This window comes from Curcuma longa, unplaced genomic scaffold (assembly GCF_044706935.1).
Source record: "Curcuma longa cultivar G26 ecotype Majalengka, Jawa Barat unplaced genomic scaffold, ITB_CL_G26_1.1 contig_19528, whole genome shotgun sequence".
NCBI lineage: Eukaryota > Viridiplantae > Streptophyta > Magnoliopsida > Zingiberales > Zingiberaceae > Curcuma > Curcuma longa.
This window is the reverse complement of record NW_027431117.1, coordinates 11439-29592: the sequence shown is the minus strand read 5'-3', so window position 1 is coordinate 29592 and position 18154 is coordinate 11439. Positions and strand designations below refer to the sequence as shown.

The 18154-nt window shown below is 39.1% G+C and overlaps 2 protein-coding genes, 1 long non-coding RNA gene, 1 other non-coding gene and 1 pseudogene across 4 annotated transcripts; 1 reads left to right on the top strand and 4 right to left on the bottom strand.

Moving 5' to 3' along the window:
* The first annotated feature begins 264 nt into the window (after positions 1-264).
* LOC141817163 (uncharacterized) lies at positions 265-2060 on the top strand. Its single transcript, XR_012600789.1, has 4 exons — positions 265-400; positions 762-1199; positions 1586-1674; positions 1803-2060. It is a non-coding gene; the product is annotated as an uncharacterized LOC141817163 (long non-coding RNA).
* A 1062-nt stretch (positions 2061-3122) lies between these two features.
* LOC141817174 (uncharacterized) lies at positions 3123-6618 on the bottom strand. The gene is made up of 2 exons (XM_074704842.1): positions 3998-6618; positions 3123-3788 (listed from the first exon to the last, which is right to left on the bottom strand). Exons 1-2 carry the CDS (start codon positions 6615-6617, stop codon positions 3325-3327), a joined length of 3084 nt encoding a protein of 1027 aa, XP_074560943.1. The 5' UTR covers position 6618; the 3' UTR covers positions 3123-3324.
* A 1983-nt stretch (positions 6619-8601) lies between these two features.
* Positions 8602-8673, bottom strand: TRNAQ-CUG (transfer RNA glutamine (anticodon CUG)). Its single transcript has one exon. It is a non-coding gene; the product is annotated as a tRNA-Gln (tRNA).
* A 2500-nt stretch (positions 8674-11173) lies between these two features.
* LOC141817179 (putative galacturonosyltransferase 5) lies at positions 11174-13846 on the bottom strand. Its single transcript, XM_074704847.1, has 6 exons — positions 13527-13846; positions 13231-13385; positions 12654-12764; positions 12444-12582; positions 11680-11954; positions 11174-11594 (listed from the first exon to the last, which is right to left on the bottom strand). The coding sequence occupies exons 1-6, from the start codon at positions 13782-13784 to the stop codon at positions 11348-11350; spliced, it is 1185 nt and encodes a 394-aa protein (XP_074560948.1). The 5' UTR covers positions 13785-13846; the 3' UTR covers positions 11174-11347.
* Positions 13847-16114: 2268 nt separating this feature from the next.
* LOC141817180 (transcription factor JUNGBRUNNEN 1-like) lies at positions 16115-17606 on the bottom strand (annotated as a pseudogene).
* Positions 17607-18154: the final 548 nt, after the last annotated feature.

The following is an 18154-nucleotide window of genomic DNA, read 5'->3' as shown; positions in this document are numbered from 1 at the left end:
AGTACATTGACCAATCGGTCCCTTTTATATGATAGATATGCTATCTTGTTTCGCTGTGTGAGATATTTCATAGTGTTTGCTAAGTTCACGCAAAGTTTTAGCGAGATGAGGAACGTTATTGCTGATTTAATAATCCATAAATGATTAGTGATACAAATACCACAGTGATAATCCAGTGTAATGTCATATAATAGCAGCTGCTTAAGCTTTGCTTGTACGATGACATTTCTCACTTTTCTGTTCAGTGTTTTGGATGCATGCAATTGTTTTGTAGCGAGACAGAGAAGAGGACACTCATGCCTTGTGGGTGAAAGCACTTCATATTATTGTGTTCGAGCCAGGGAGGCCTAAACGAGAGGCTGCCCTTTATTAGGTACCTGGAACAGATCAAGTCTTCAAGGTACTTCCACGGTATCTCATCATTTAATTCGACTATTATTTATGTAAACCATGCACACTAATAATTTCCTGTATGTTTTTTATTGTGCTGCAAGACCTGAATAAACGTTTAGAGAATGATGAAAAGTCATCTATGTGCTATATTTTCCTGCACTAACGGCGCCAAGAGCCAAATTCATTAATCTTGTACCTCTGAAATGTTTCAGATTTAAATATACAATCGTGATTCTTTGAACTCGCCTGAAGAAATCTTAGCACAATTTCTATTTTATTTACAATCATCAAGATGTTGCAAGTGAAAGGTAGCCATGAAGTAAGTATATTGAAATCACTTTGATCATCATGCATTATCTTAATCGCAGGCTGTTCAGGCTCTATGAAAAAGGTGAGGAAAAAGAAGAAAAAAAAAGAGACCCTTTTACCAATGTCTTTGCATCAATTGCTGCTGGGAATGTGATGGGTCTCCACATCATGACCAGATTCAGGGGCAATTCTTGCCATGGAATTTTACAGAACAAGAGTTTTGTGTTTAATGAATGTTTTTGTCGGACTTGCAAGAGCAATGATTGGTGGCACCAGAAATTAAAAAAAGAAAAGAAAAAGAAAAACATAGGATCTCATGAATTGCGTGCAAACAAGGGATCAGCCATGGTGGCCCTCGAATTCTTGTCGTCGAGGGATTGGGATCGTCTGCATTTGCATCGTTGGCTGGCAATGTTTATGACACTTCTCTCTTCTGCCTCACATTTTTCTGTCATGCATTGTTGCCCTTGTGAATGTGGAAATTCTGGATTTGACAGGTGAATCCAAGAACATCCAACCTACCTACTAAGTTTTCTTTTCTACTGTTGAATTTACCAAAGTTTCTTTTTCAATTTCATTGTGATCCAGCTACTGTTCATCATGTGTGTGGCCATCTGCATTTCCTCTGAAATATTGTGAAAAGAATAGCAGATAAAAGTGTTTGACAACCATGCATAAAATGCTTTATCGTACTACGATCAGTATTTACTCCCTTCCCTGTTGCTTCGTACCTTTTCATGTTATTTATTGTTCACAGGATCAACAACTGTTTGCCATGTCAATGGTCTCTCTGTTTATCTGTATATGTTTCAAGTTTCAGTCACTTCATTAGTGTTTGTAGCTGATTTATTATTTATATTAACCCATTTCTGAATGATTGCAGGTTGGGTTGACCATGGTACCTTGAGTCAAAGTGCATGCAGAGGAAACATATCAATGACAATGAGTGAGCATAAGAATCACTTTAATCAGGTACGCAGCTTTTTAAATCCTCAGTGTTATCATTTATTAACAGCTTGGGCATCACGTGCATTCCATGTGGTCAACGCTGGTAACAAATCATGAAGCATCACATCATCTGACACGCACACCTTTTACAGCATGCCAATCATTTCTCCCACAGTATTTAGATATTGTGCTTCCCAAAGATCAGAGACAAGTTTGTAGGGGAAATGCTATAATTATACCCAAGGAAATCAGATCAAGTCGATAGAAAATGCCACGATATAATCTGAAGTGAATTAGATGGAATTTATTGCCGACCCAAATGAATCGGTTGGATCCGCCGGTCCGATTTAATTGTATAGCACTGATCAGTGCCTAAGATTTTAATGAATCTGTGTCGGGTTGACTTTAAAGATCTAACTGTACGCGCTCGTGTCGGATGGCCTCTGCGTGGCTGTGTCGACATGAAAGTTATACTGGTCTTCGTGGTTGTTCGCCACGGCCCCCGCTGCGTTTACTCCACCTCCGGCTTTTGTGGACCTTCCGATCTAAGAACGGACGGCGATGAACGGACTGGGGATGGTGAGGGAGTGCCTTTCAATTTATGGCCATGCTCTTCATATTAAATCCAATTTTCTAATTCGTACTCGAAATTAAAGACACTCGTTAGCTTAAACATTAAAATATATTTATTTTTTATTAAAAAATATTTGCACAAATAAAATGGATAATGGAAGAGCAGAGGCAGGGCCGTACGGACAGAGGAGAGCAGAGCAGGCAGAAGAGTGCTCTGCAAGTCACTGTAGCATCGAATCATGCGCCGTAGGCTCGCACAAACCTTCACGATTGTCATTGTTTATCTCTCTTTCCTTTTTATACATTCGTAAACAAAATACAGTAACCTGGAAGCATGCACTCAGGTCAAGCATTTGAAACCATGCTCTGCTCCACCTTTTTATTATGATTATTATTATTAAGATTTTTAGTGCACTGTTCAAGAGTAGGCCTCGAAGGAGAGGTAACTTGTTGGGACTATCTATTATCTAGGCAGCTAAGCGTAGGATTGACAGGGGCGTAGCTAGTCTATCAATTAAATAGTGTATAAGAATTGGATGGGTGCTGGTACTGTTTAGGAAAAAGAAAAAGCATCTTTTTCATGATGTTTAGCAATTGAGTCATCATTTATATTCCTCTTTATGCAGTCATAATCAGTGCTTTGTGTCAATCTCAAGATGCATAGCCTCAGAGTTGTTTTAACTTTGTGCGATTACAATTCAATTAGAACCTAACAAAATTCTGAATTCTGCAGTGTTGAAGCCTGTCAGATCAGATGGCTGCATGCCACCGACTGCCGCTTTTGATGAGCAGCAGACCAGCACATTTAATTCAGAAAATTGGAATCTCTCTAATTTGGCGCATTACATTCTCATTCACCGTCAGTCCGTCATCATCCCCATCACCATCACAAGCACAAATAGAAACAGGAGTGGGTTTTAGTTTACCCAATCTGCTAATAGTTACTGAAACCGAAGCCTTACAGTGGCAACGTCACACTAAACAGGGAGCAATGATCGTGAAGTAGTAATGGCAGGCAGCGGAGAAACAATTTCAATTTCAAACATGAAAACAAGTACTACTACTACTACTAATCAAACTCTTAGTTAAGAACACGGGGCATTAAATGCTGAGAAGATCGGATGGCAGTGTAGTTGAAGCTTGTTGAGTTTCCTTGGAAGTTGACTCCGAGGAGGGTACATTTGCATTTGCAGTTGCATTTCCGGCGGCGGAGGAGTCTTCTTGTTCTTCTTCTCCGTGCTTTTGTGTTGGCTTTGGCAGCTCGGTGAGGATCTGGACGACTTCCCTCATCGTCGGCCGCTCGACGCTTCGCTCCTCCACACAGAGAATTGCGACGTAGAACACGTGCATTGCCTCGTGGATGGGTGGGACGGTCGGAAGCCTCGGGTCTAGGATTTTGGTCACCTCCTCCTTGTCGGAGCCCGTCACCTTCCTAACCCATTGGACGATATCCACTCCGTCGCCGAATTCACCCACGGGCTTCCTTCCGGTTACCAGTTCCAGAAGAACCACACCGAAGCTGTAAACATCACTCTTCTCGTCCACCTTGAGAGTGTAGGCATATTCTGTGCAAGTTACAGAGGGAGGGTGTAAGCAGCTATTTATAAGACTTGGACAAGACTCGAACGAAGTGTAAAGATTGAATTGGGAAGAAATGAAGGTAAATGTAATCATAAGAAAATTGCATGACATCGAGTTATGTATGAAATTTAGACGATTGATCAAGAAAAGCGATGGATTGAATTGCAAAGGCAAGCAGGGAGGCAAAGGTAACCTGGAGCGATGTAACCATAGGAACCAGCAATGGCAGACATGCACTCGGAAGTGCCGGAATCCTGCAGGAACTTGGCGAGTCCGAAGTCGGCGACGTGAGCTTCCATGTTGGAATCCAACAGTATGTTGTTCGACTTGACGTCTCGATGGAGAATCAACGGCGAGCAATCATGGTGGAGATAGCATAGGCCCTTTGCCGCCTCGACGGCGATCTTGTACCTTGTGTCCCAATGCAAATGGCCACCCTTCTTGCCGTGGAGGACCTCCCCGAGGCTCCCATTAGGCATGTACTCGTACACCAACAGATTGGTCTCGTGGTTGGAGCAGAAGCCCAACAATCTCACAATGTGCCGGTGCCGAATCCTCCCTAGCGTTTGGATCTCAGCGTTGAAGCCATGGTCGTGCGACGAACCGAGCCGCATCACCGGAAGCCGCTTGACGGCCACCAGTTCGCTGTCGGGCATGGCGCCCTTGTAGACAATTCCGGCCCCTCCTTTGCCGATGATGTTCTCCTCCTTCAAGCAGTTCAACACGTCGTCGCAGGTGAAGTCCAGTCGCTGGAATGCGGTGAGCTTCCACGCGCGGGCGTCGTTGGCCTTCTTCAAAGACCGGGCCTTGACGACGGCCGCAATGGCGAAGGCAATGGAACAGAGAAGAAGGCCAATGACTAGCAAGAGCTTGAAGGAGGCTGAAAGAGCGCCCTTGGCGCGAGCAGAGGGAGACTCGCCAAACCCCGGCTTGCATGGGCCGAGGTAAGGGCCGCAGAGGTCGGGGTTGCCGAGGAAGGAAGTGGCGTTGAAGTAGCTGAACTGGCCGGTGCTGGGGACGACGCCGGAAAGGTTGTTGTAGGAGAAATCCACTGCCGTCAGGCTCTGCATTGTCGAGATGGCCGCCGGGATTTGGCCTTCCAGATGGTTCCTCGACAGGTTAAGGTAGTTCAAGATCCGCATCGCCGCTAACTCCGCCGGAACCTCGCTGGAGAGATCGTTTCTACTGAGGTCCACAAAAGTCAGAAGCTTGCACTTGCTAATCTCCGGCGCAATCCTGCCGGAGAACTGGTTCCCGCTGAAGTCCAGCTTGGAGAGCTGCTGCAGCCTCCCGACCTCCGGAGGGATGCTGCCGGTGAAGGAGTTCTGGTTCAGCAGCAACTTTTGGAGGCCGGAAAAGTTCCCAATGGACGGCGGCAGAGGATCGGTGAGACGGTTGTTGGAGAGGCAAATTTGTCCGAGATTAGGAGAGATGGTGGAATTGCCGGTGTCGGGGAAGCCGCCGGTGAGGAGGTTGTCCTGGAACTCAACCTGAGACAGATTCGGCAAGCTAAATAGGCCTTGTGGAATGCTTCCGTTGAGGTAGTTCTCCCCCATTCTGATGCGTCTCAAGGATTCGCAGCGGCCGAGCGAGTCCGGAATCGAGCCGAAGAGGAAGTTGCCTAGGGCGATCAAAGTTTCAAGCTTGCCGCCGGCGCAGAGATCCGGGGGCAGGAAGCCAGTGATCTTGTTCGACGAAAGGTCGAGGAGTTGCAGGCGTCCGTTGGTGCCGAGCCGCCGGGGGATGCTCCCAGTGAAGTTATTTTCCCAGACCTGGAGAACCTCGAGCTGGGCGAGGTCGCCGACGAACTCCGGGATGGCGCCGAAGAGCTTGTTGCGGAAGAGGTTGAGCAGGGTGAGGTTGCTGAGCTTGGCGAAGCTCGGAGGGATCTCCCCCGTGAGCGCATTGTTGGAGAGGTCGACCGACTTGAGGCTTTGGAGTCGACCGAGCTCCGACGGGATCTCACCGGAAAGCCCATTCACCTGAAGGAAGAGGGTGTCGAGGTTGTGAAGGTTGCCCATTTCGGGCGGGATGCGGCTAGAGAGGCCGCAGTTAGCTGCGTCGAGGCGGATTAATGCAGAGAGGTTGCCTATCTCCGGCGGGAGGCTGCCGTCGTAGCTATTGTAGTAACCGATGTAGAGCTCGCGCAGCGAGGTGAGGTTACCGATCTCCGGGGGGATGGGGCCAGTTAGTTCGTTGCCGGAGAGAGCGAGGTACTCAAGGAAATGCCAGCGGCCGTACTCCGGGGGGATGGCGCCGGAGAAGAAGTTACCGCCGAAGTGGAGATGGCGGAGCAAAGGCATGGCCTCCACCGCGCGGGGTAGTGGGCCGGTGAGGTTGTTGTTGTAGACGTCAAGGACGCGGAGTTCGGCGAGGCGGGAGAGTGCGGGCGGGAAGGAGTCATTGAAGATGTTGTTGGAGAGGTTGAGGTGGCGGAGGGCGAGGAGAAGGGAGAGGTCAGGGGGGATGGGGCCGGAGAGTGAGTTAGCGGCGACGGAGAGGCGGCGGAGGGAGCGGAGGCGGGCGACGGCCGGGGGGAGAAAGCCAGAGAGGTTGCGACCGGAGAGGTCGAGCGAGAGGACAGTGCTTCTGTTACTGTCGCAGGTAACTCCGGTCCAGGAGCAGTGGTCGGAGGCGGCGTCCCAGGCGGCTAGGGCGGTGGCGCCGGAATCTGAGAAGGCTGACTTGAGGGAGAGGAGGGCGCGGTGCTCCTCGGCGTAGACCGCGCCTGCGTCCTCGGCGGAAGAGGGCAGGAGGAGGAGGAGGAGGAGGAGGAGGGAGAGGAGGAGGAAGTGGCAGTGGAAGGAGAGCATTTCTTCGCTGTGAAGAAGAAGGAACAAAGTCCAAAACCGAATCTCCGATAGATTTATTGGCTGGATTTTATATATTAAATACGCAATTCAATAGATCATGCTATTTATTTTTTAAAAAATATCCTCCAAAATTTTAATCTTATTATTAAATATCTATTTTAATCTCCTAAGTAATCACTCATTTACTCTTAAAATATCTTAAACTATTCAGAATAATTTCTCGACAAACTAATATAAAGGCCAACTTGTTTAGTATTTATGAAATTTTGCACTAAACAAATTGATTAAAGCTAAAATTTTAGTTTATTTTTAAATTATTTGGGAATTTTTTAAACAAAATAAAACGCACATTTAAGGTGTAAATTAATATACAGATATATAAAACAAGATTTCAATTCAAATGAGACTACAAAATAGTTTAATGATTTGACTTAATAAGCATCCTATGCATGTCTCATTTCGATTAATTTAGAATATTTTTTGGGTGGAAATGAAATTATAGAAAATATAATATGAATTTGATATGTGAATGTATAAATAATTGGACACAATCAATTTAGATTATCAAAAGGAAAAAAAGCTATAGTTATACAGCCACTTTTTAATAAAAAAATAATAAAAAGAGAAGAAGACAAGGAAATTCTTGAATTTCAATTTGGTGATTAAAAATTATTCTGTGCATGTAATCATTAATGGGGTCTATCTATCAATGGGGAACAATTTTCTTGCATTCTAATACCTTTTGTAAAAATCAAAAAAGAATATCATAGGATCCGATCAGGTATTAAAATTAGAAACTCAATAATGATAAATTTATGAAGAATTTTTCTCAACATTTTTACTTTCATGTAATTTTACTTGTTACTTTTTTTTTTTTGAATAATTATGTTAATAGTAATGAATAATTTTTTATAAAAGACAATTGAGTGGATTTCTTAATCAACCACCACATGGTTCTCCCAAAGACATGCTTCAGAACAGAGCATGCAGTGGGCCATGCAATGAAAGCTGCAATTTCGAATTATATTATTGTTAATAATAATAATAATAATAATAATAATAATAATAATAATAATAATAAAGGTCTTATGTTTCTAACACTACATTAATAATTTTATTTGTAGCCTTGTATAATTAATGCAATTTCCTCAAATACAACAAGACATTGAGGTAGCTAGCTAGCTAGCTTAGGTTTTAGTACAATCAAACACGGCCATTTATGAATGCACCAATTAATTGAGATTTTGCCAAGCACTTAATGGATGGGATTATTAATGCAATGGTAAATTCCAAACTCCTCGATATACATACAATAAATGTGATCCTTTGGCTTGTAATTTAATTTTGGAAGAAAGCAATGTGTCCTTGTGGTATCATTTGTACACATGCATAGGTTGGGTGGAGTGGAGTGGTCTCACATACTTACCATTCCTAATGAATGAAATTGATTTTTTTTTTATAATCTAACTAATTAATTTTTATTATTCAATTAATCTTAAAGATAATTGATTTAGTCTCATAGACTATCAAAGTAAATCAAGAAGCACATATGAGTCTTGATGGATGATTTAATATCATAAATTTTTTAAATTCCTCATATGTAATGTATCATGGATGAGATTTGAATAATGAAACTAATTGAGGTATGGTCAAATGGTTGATAATTAAGTACGTATAGATAATAAAAAATATTGAAATTATGTTTTTTATTTAGATGTGAGAAATGAATTGTGTCATATATAGTTTGCATAGTTTAGTTGTAAATATAGTTGATATGTGTGATATTATTTAGGAAATATAATCTAATAGTAGTGTAGTATTCATTACTTTTTTAACTTTTATTTTCTAAAGATTGCATGCTTTTATATATAATAAAAAGACAAATAAATTAGGCATCATGGCAAAAAATGGAGGATGAATAATTCAAACTTAATTAGGATAGGGAATTGTGATAATTTAAAAAAAAAACATATATGTTATATAAAGGTCCCACCGAGATTTGAACTCGGGTTACTGGATTCAGAGTCCAATGTCCTCACCACTAGACCATGGGACCATTAGTGAACAGGAAGAAATTTAATAGCCCTCTATTTCTACACTAACTATCACAATGCTTCCAGCGAACAACATGGGTACTTACACTAGTTGTTTAAATTTGTTCAACTTGGTTGAGCAATGCGATACCTGGCATTGATGAATCTCTTCATTTTCGAGTCAATCCAAATCAAGTGATAATAAATTATAATAACATCGAATTTGCAAAAGGAACAGTCAAAATGCTAATGTTTAATTGTTCCTTCATTGGGAGTCTGATGATCGACTGCAGCAAGAGCAAGCAATCCTCAGAGTCAAACAGTTGCTGTTTTCCTCTATAATTCTTCACTCAAAATCTTCTGAGGAAAAGTTTGTTTATCTTTTGCAGACTGACGAAAAGTTTCATTTGCATTTACATTGCTGTTTTATTTCTGTGTTGCAGAGCAGAGAAAAGATGAGTGATGGATTAATAATTGACCTGGGCCTGGTCCTGGGCCTGGCCCATGTACATGGGCCTGGAGGGCTCCCACTCCATTGCCAACTGCCAATTGAGACTGAAACTAAGATATCTCAATTTAAATTATGTCTTTGCTTTCTAATAAGTTTTAGATTTTTTAAAATTATAAAATAAAAATCTTTGCTTTTCTAATAAGTCTTAGATCCTTTTTTAAAATACAAAAAATAAAATATAAAAAATATATATACTTTTCTTGTGCATTTAATAAAGGAATTAATGAATCTGACTGACCGATGCATGTACTTGAACATTCTTTAAAAATTTTCCCCCTTCGCTTTCGATATTCACGTGCTCACACCTTGGAGTTGGTAGGTGCATGGAGAAGAAAAATGGAATCTCCTACATAATTTGCCACCCAAATTTTCCTCACGTAATTAATTTAATTTTATTCTATATCAATTTCATTAATTTATCACTTATTTTCCTTCATGTTCTTTATTTTACATACAATTATTGTGCATATGAATAATTTATATATAATTTTGGATTCTTCTCCTTCTTCGATCTCATTCTGATAGTGATTTGATTTGATTTGATTTGTTTTTCACTCTCTCTTATTTTTATAGTACCTAATTAACTTTTTTCCTTCATTTTTTAACCGAGAAATGTTTTGGAAAGATGATTGTTTTCTCTCTCTCTCTCTCTTTTTTTTTTTAAATTTACATGCTCAAGTTTTTTATAGTATTTTCTTCTTCTTCTTTTTTTTTTATAATGAAGATCAATTACATTTTTTTTTTAAAAAAAGGTGTCTTCTTTGTCTTCACAAACAAAGCAAACTTTCTTCCACAATTTTCTATTCTTATTTTCATATTTTTCATTTCTCAAAATTATTTATAATGTCAGGAAACTGAGAGATTAATGATTAAGCTAACACATGAAAGCTAATTAATTGCACTTTAATCAAGATGACTAAAAGAGTAACAATCAAAAGCCAAGACATTAAATAAGTACTTAATTAATTGAGGAAAAATAATTACATTCGTTTCGATGTCAATAAACTAATTGTTAGGTTTACAAGTGTCTCTATGTTGTTGAATGAGTTGAATGAGGTTAGAGACAATGATAAATAAATAGATAAATAAAGTTTAATATAGTTTAATGTATATACAATCGAGTAAAGTATTATAGCCCTCCTTCGTAATATAATTGTCAACATTTCTCGATTTACCACCTCATATATGATCGTGAGGCCGACAACCGCTCGAGTGGCGTATTCCATCTTTTACTTAAAATATTATAAAGTACGTGCAATGAAAATATTTTTCACACCTTACACAAGAAAACTCTTAATTCGCCTTTAGACTAGCTCTTTCCTTTGTGAAGAAAATATAAAAATTAAACTAAAATAAAATATACTTTATTTGGCACTTAAGTTATAAGCAAATCAACACTGGTAATGGAACAAGAAAGAATTAAGAACTAAACAATTAATTAGAAAGGTTAATTAAACTAATCACTCAGCTTGTAGTCTTCCACATGCTTTGTATAATTAATAATCCACAACATAATTAATCATATCTTATGCCATCCAGTATGCAGAATGATTTAGGGAAGTATTAATCCTGATATTTCAAACCATTAATCTATCTCTTAATAAATAAAAAAAAGAAGAAAATAGTGAGTCTTCATTTTCTCCACATGCAAACTGATTATTTTTTTTAAAATTTTTTCTTCTTCTAGAATCTCAAACTTAATTTACTTGTTCAGAGGACTACCATATATACATGCATCAAATACCTTTTTTATGGAATATATTATAAATTAATTAGCATGCTCATATTAAATGGACACATGCTCATATAATAAATCTTCATAAAATTCTATCATGCAAAGTCAGGACTTGCCACATACTCAACAGTTGGTGGAGAGCTTTCAATGGACAGCAAAAGCATGCAATCATGATGACAATAACTTAATCAATAGATAGAGATAGATGGATCCACACCGGAAATTGGCACCAGCTTCAAAATTTTCAAACTTAAGAAAAGACTACTGTTGATTTAGGTTTGAAAAAAAATAATACAAGTTTGCTATAGAACATTAGAATTTTGTAGTGTTTGTTACAAAGTTTGCAAGTTACATATATCAGAAAACAACCCTGCAAAATAATTTCCATCACTGCACGTACGCTGTGCAGTGAAAATTGCAGTTGAAATATATAGCAAGATGTGAAGTGTTTTCAGTTACTATGGCTCAAGACAGCATCAAAGTTTGGAGTGATATATTTATTCCAAAGATTGCCATGGTTTGATCTTTGCTGCTGAACAGTGTTTTCAGAACAGACCTTCATTGGACCATCGAAAGGAAGAACATTGTTCTCATTCTCTGTCTCGGTTGACGATGGATAATTGAGCTTCCAGGAAGCAGGAAGTTTGAGATATTTTCCATAGATCGACAGTACCACTGCAGGATGAATGGGGTTTACCCTGCTCCAAAAATCCATGCAGATATAAAACATGTTCAGTCAAGGTATGCATGGAAGTGAAAAAGCTAGGAGTGAATTGGTAAAACCTTTGTGTTTTGACATCGAGAACATTGCTCCACCATGAAATGGCATCAATTAGATTTTTCTCGAGCCTTCTCGGATCAAGTAAAAGAATATTGAAGTCTGGTAAACAAGCATCTTTGTCGTAAGGTTTTTCAGAAACCCAACTTTTCTCTGCAGTTCTTTGGATTGTCTTTAAGTCATGCATGTCCACAATGTCACCCAACCTTTTACTACAATCTTCAGCAGCTGCAATTGCATAGGCCCCCAGGTCCATACCAAACAATTCTTCAACCTTTCCCTGTGAAATAGAGCACTCGGATCTGATTTTGAATAGTTCAAATATTATTCCAAGTATAGGAATGGAAGAATTAAGATTAAGAGGGCTGAAATTTTATGATATCTTGTGCTCAAACAGTGCCCCTAAAAAGGAATTCTCAAGCATAACTATTTAAAAAAGACAAACAAACATATAGGAAAGTTCATGCAGTGCTACCATAGATTTATTAATCTATTTTGTTACTAACTTCGAGAACACTTTCTCTCATTATCTTCCGCTTCAATTTAGCATACCACTTTATCACTGAATATCCCATAGCTCAACCTGTCTACATTCTAGAGAGGGGCTATGGATGGTAAAAGAAAACCATAAAATTATCAGTCTAACAAAACATCTCTTACCGCTTTTTCAAATTCAACATGTTTATTTATATATCGAACTACTGCAAGTAATTAGGATTTCAAAGTCCAAGACATCCCCAATAAATAGTGTGACGAGCGATGAAAGTACCTTAATAATAATATTAGGTGAAACATAGAGAAATTTGTTTGTGCTTGGGATGACAAGAGGTAGTATTTCTGGAAACATAGGCTGAAGGAGTTCAACCTTTGATGTGTGAGATTTCAATTTCTCCTTTATTTTTTTCACCCTGCATAAAATTAGGCACAATGAGCACCGTAAGAGTTCCTTGAAAATTCATGCGACTGAATATACTCTTACCCAGTGATTTCAAGGTTGGAATAAGGCAAAAGAACTTTCAGCTTATAGTATGATAACTTCTCGTCTTCATTTTCAGGCACAAAGAAATGGAAAAAGATGTTGTCTGGATATCTAGAAAAGAAAAAGAAAATCAAACACTGACTAGTTAAGTGAAATTTAAAAAACCAAGAAGATGATGATGGCATATTTTATCGGTGCAATGGCATTATGTCATGGCAAAATCTCTAAAGAAATCTCAATGTCAAAAGGGCTCATAAAAGAAGCTAACTAGGTTGAGACACGTACTAACATACATTATTGCCAATGCAACTGCAATTCATTAAGTGCTATAATACATCAGCTCCATCAGAGCAACATCCTACTTTATCTGTCAACTTAATGAACATTACTCTACGAAATAAATCACAATAATTGCTTTACCTATGCTATCACAATAGCAATACAACCTAACTTATAGCATGCATTATCCTAACTTTTATTCAATCCTGATCTGCCAGTAGATATCACATTCATAATTGGCTTACAGCAATCCAATTGATTGCTTAACCCTGAATAAGACCAAGAAAGATGGGAGAACCTTGAGCTAGAAAGAGTGGAGTTTGCAAGCACAGTGAGGACTCGGAGATCGAGGCAATCCGTCCAAGAGAATAACTGCCATCTTCTAGTTTCCTTGTCTTGCTCTGCAACAGCCGCGCTGCCATCTTCATTATCATCAACCCTTGGTCTAATTGACTGTTAGAATTCACATATTTCTATAAATTGAACTCTCCGAAAAATTCCAAAGAACATGAAATTGAGATTCATGTGTCGAATTGCAGAGGTGAAGCTAATGAAATTGGAAGAGGGAAAAAATAGGGTTTTTCTTTAGCTCACGATCGGTTGGGAGCGATTGGGGTCCAAGGGGATCCAGTTGCGGAGAGGGTCGGCCGGGTCGCGGACGTGGGTAGCGGGGAGGAACTGGAGGCAGGCCAATAGGACGATGACGACGAAGGCGAGGGTCTGCATCGCCCGCCGCGGCTGCGGCGGAGGGTCGATGTCCGCTCGGAGCATCATGGCGGGCGAGGGGGCGGGCCTCGCGGAGGCCGAGGTCCGTCGAAAGAGGCCGGAGCCGGATACATTTGTGCTGTCCATGGGCAGCGTCGCTGCTGGTGCTTCTCCTCTGTGGGCTTCGCGGTGGAGGAGGAGGCGGAGAAGAGGAAGAAGGGGAGCAGAATGCGAGGTCAACGGCTCTCTTCCTTGTTCACGTCGGAAAGTGCACAATGCCCATTACCCGTCAACGGAGTCTCGGGAGGACAGGGTCCACGATTTCTTCTCCACTTACAGCGTTAGAATGACTGAACCAGTGTGGGGTCCACAGCGGCTTATCTATATGTATCACTGGGAATCCTGTAATCTGCTTTGAAAGAAACAGCTGAGAAACAATTGCCGGCGGCTTATATCGTATAAATTTATAAATTATAACATTTTTATAGTCATTAAAGTAAACAAAATATTTTTTTTAAAAAAAATTAACTAAAAGCTTATTTTCATGGTTGCAAATGCAGCCTTGGATTTGGTTAGGTTGATTCATATGTCAAAGTTAAATAATTTAAATTAGTTAGATTGATATTTTATCAATAATTTATTTTAAGATAGATTCATAGATTGATTTATTTGATTGTAACCCTTGTCCGCTGTGGACTTGATTGACCTGCAAAAAAAAAAAAATAACTCACCTAGTTCGTATATATTTTGATAGATCCGTGGATTTGTTCATTTTCTAATCCTCTAAGATTGCGGGCTGATCCGTTGCATCCCATCTCGTCATATAATAAATTTTTGATGAGTTATATCATCTCATCATGAATTGGCTTATTTGACCGCACTAGTTATAAAATTTTATATATATATTTAAAAATATTTAAAATCTTAAATTCATATGTTATTTTTTAAATTTAATTATCTAATTTTTTAATCAATTAATAAAGTGAAAATCCTGTTGCACAGAAAGTTTTTTCATCGATAATCAAAATATATTTAAGAAATGTAGATATATTCTGATGAGGGACCCAACATCACGAGTAATTTAAACATCATGACCGTATGAGATGCCCGTGTGAAAATGGAATCCTCACTCATAGAGTTCCCCCTACCATTTTTCATCGCACCGGCCTATGATTGATTCATATGATCTTGACTTTAATTCTTTATAAATTTGAGTTGATGACACCTTAATTATGATATAAATTTATAATGTTTTTTTGTACGAACTAATATATATATATATCTATTCACAACTATATATAAAAAAACGAATAGAATGACACAAAAGATACTACAATTATTAGAGTAAAATAAACATTGTTAGGCATCTGATAATAAAAAATTGTTCAACTTGCCACAAGACTAAAGTAAAATAATAACTTACTAATATAAAATGTTTAACTTGTAGATATTTAAAGTTAAACATATAAGATTAAAAATTACTTAATCTAATACTAAGTGAGTAATTATAACTAATGTGTGAAAGTTTAAATAATTCTTATAAATAATAGAGGGGCAAAAAAATATTCAACTTAAAATGCTTTAATATTAAATATGAATAAATGCAAATAGAATGCTGAATTGATGCATGTAATTAAGACACTTTGCCGGCATTAACTCTTTGATTTTACATATTAATTAATTTCAACAGTTTCCAATAAACACCGGTTTAATCGTTCATTTTCCATTAAATATTAAATAATAAACAGGCATGCATTATGTACCACGTGGAGCATAATTAATTAATGAGAATAGTCACGTAATAAAGAAACTTAACTCAATGAAACCAACCAATCTTAATTAATTACTATACATTTTTGCATTTAGGAATATCAAATTCTATACTAGATTTTATTTTATATGAGTTAGAATTCATTTTTTCAAAAACTCAGTAACACAAACTTGTAAGTACAACATTACTATAATAACATGTTTTTAAAAATTATATTTTAAAGTTACATAAATTAGAAGTAATTTACAATTAATTTATCCTAATCAAAATTTCACTTATTTGACTGATATATTTCTAAATAAATTTTAAAAAATTCCTATTGTGCTTATTAATTTTAGTTGAGTTGATGAGATGTCTCTTTTATAAAAAATATATATATTTTTTCACATGACTTAATAATAATAATTATTATTGTTGTAAAAGGTAAAACAAAATTGTCACAACAAGTGCTTGGGGGAAAAAATATATAATTATTGCAATTAAATAGACGAGATTAATAAAAAAAAGGAGGGTAAAACTCATGGAGAATATAATATCATTGGCAAGCAAGATATGAATGTTAAAATAATTGTCACATTTACACAAAACTTTACACCAAATAAGTTGGTAAATTTTTTTTATTATTAGTCAATCGCTAATTTTTCCACTGATATATTACACCATTGTTTTTTCTTCATTATCACAATCGAAATAAAGTCCTCTTGCACTGAATTTTATTGATATGATGATTATTGTAAGATAGTATATTTATTTATGAGGAGCTACAAGAGAGAAATTAATTTCCCTTTTATAAAATTAGAATACATATATATATTCTTAATTAATTAAATAAAACAGAGTATTCATTCATTATATAGTTAATTAACTCTATGCATGTTCTCCGGCGCCGGCGACGGATTAGATCACGTTATCGATCTCGAGAGCATAAGAAGCGTATCCAGAATCATTGGAAGGGAATCCGATATCATCAGCCAAGAACTCCGAGATCCTCCCGAGCTCGTCCCAAATGCTGTCTCTCATGAAATCGTTCGAGCTCGGGCTGATGATCTGTTCGTTGGTCACCACGGCCGACGAGTTCGCAGGGAACAGGGGTTGGCCGCCGGCCGCCGACATTTGTGCTGACAGAGCTCCAAAACACGGCGGTTGGGGCGTTGTTAATGTGGTCTTTGTTGGGGTGAGGGTGGTGTTGATGAACGAGTTGCAGCTCCGCGGCGGAAGAGGTGCAGCAGACGGAGTCGTCGGGGTCGCAGGAGTTGGTGACGCTGCTGGATTCCGGCGGCGACTTCGTCGGAGCAGTGATCGTGGTCTTGTAGCTGTTGGGCTGCTTCTTGTAGGAGGCGCTCCGCTTGAAGATTCTGCAGATCGTCCAAACTTCCTGCATGCAAAGTTTCAAATTAAATTTCGATCGATCATAAATCCGAACCAAGTAATCGATTCATAATCCATCGGATCGATTGGAGCTTAATAATTGGACTACCGCTTCTTGCATGGTGGCGGCGTTCTTGGTGGCGATGGCAGTCGAGGCGGCGGGAGGGACGGGGAGGCGGAACTCGTGCATCATCCAGTCGGTCTTGGTGCCTTTTCCGGCGTGGCCGCGGTAGTAGACGAGGGACTTCTTGAGGCCGATGCAGTGGTGGGAGGCGGAGTGGATGGGGCGGTCGATTCCGGTGGCCTTCCAGAAGCCGCAGCCAGTGACCCTGTTCGGCCGGACGCTGTTCCTGTACTTCCTCCCTCGCCGGCAGAAGAAGTACCACTCCTTCTCCCCCGCCGTGATCATAAACTCTGCAACAATATCACAACAAATCTCATCAAAATCACATTAATTAATTTTGCCACAACCATAATACCATTAATCTCATCAAAACCACATTCAATTAATAATTACTTGGCAAATCCCAAGGCTCGTGTTTGTAGACGTCCATCTCCTTGATGATCTCGATGCTGAGCGGCTTCTTCTCCACCTTCCGGCGGAGGTAGAAGCCGACAAGCTCCTCGTCGGTGGGGTGGAACCGGAACCCTGGCAGCATCACGTCGTCCTCCTCCACCTCCGTCTCTGGCGCAGCCACCACCTCATCCTCTGCTCTCACCAACTTGGAATTCTCCATCGATCGATCGAAATATACGATATCAAATTAATTAATTAACCAGTACTGCTAGCTAGCTAGCTCCTGCTTCTTCTTCTCCTTGTTGGCCGGAGAAGAGAGAGAGAGTCCGGCGAGCCGATGAGCTCCGGCAGGCACGGAGGAGTTATATATAGAGATCGAAGAGAGAAGGGAATAGAATTGGAGGGGGTGCAGTGTGTGCGTGCATGAGCTAGCAGAAGCGGAATAGAATAAGGAGATGTGGATGGGTGAAAGGGACCTTCTTGCAAATTTAATTAATTTCTTCAAAATTTGGGGATGGAATTATTAATTATTATTATTATTTTTTATGGGAAATAATAAAGCTTGTTGAATATCAATAGAGAAAAGATCATGTGACAAGCGTGGGAGCTAGCAAGGGCCTTGATATATAAATCGCAAATTTAAGGGACTGACTCACTATATGGTAAACTTAGGAAAAATAATGGACCTTTTTATAATATTTATATATATTGATTTTTTTGTTAATTTTATATAAAAATTAATTATATTTATTCTATTTCATAATTCCACCCTAGCTAGCTCTCAAACAATTAAGTAATAAATTATACTTTGTTAAACAAACTGCTTAAAATTACACATCATTTTGAGAAATATTTCATCCA

Bases quoted from the DNA above. Each gene is read 5' to 3' on its own strand.
- LOC141817174 (XM_074704842.1), bottom strand. From the start codon at position 6,617: ATGCTCTCCTTCCACTGCCACTTCCTCCTCCTCTCCCTCCTCCTCCTC. The intron at 3,789-3,997 runs GTTACCTTTGCC...TAACTTGCACAG, and splicing joins CTATGGTTACATCGCTCCAG to AATATGCCTACACTCTCAAG.
- LOC141817179 (XM_074704847.1), bottom strand. From the start codon at position 13,784: ATGGACAGCACAAATGTATCCGGCTCCGGCCTCTTTCGACGGACCTCG. The intron at 12,583-12,653 runs GTAAGAGTATAT...AATTTTATGCAG, and splicing joins TCCAACCTTGAAATCACTGG to GGTGAAAAAAATAAAGGAGA. The intron at 11,955-12,443 runs GTACTTTCATCG...TCTATTTCACAG, and splicing joins CACCTAATATTATTATTAAG to GGAAAGGTTGAAGAATTGTT.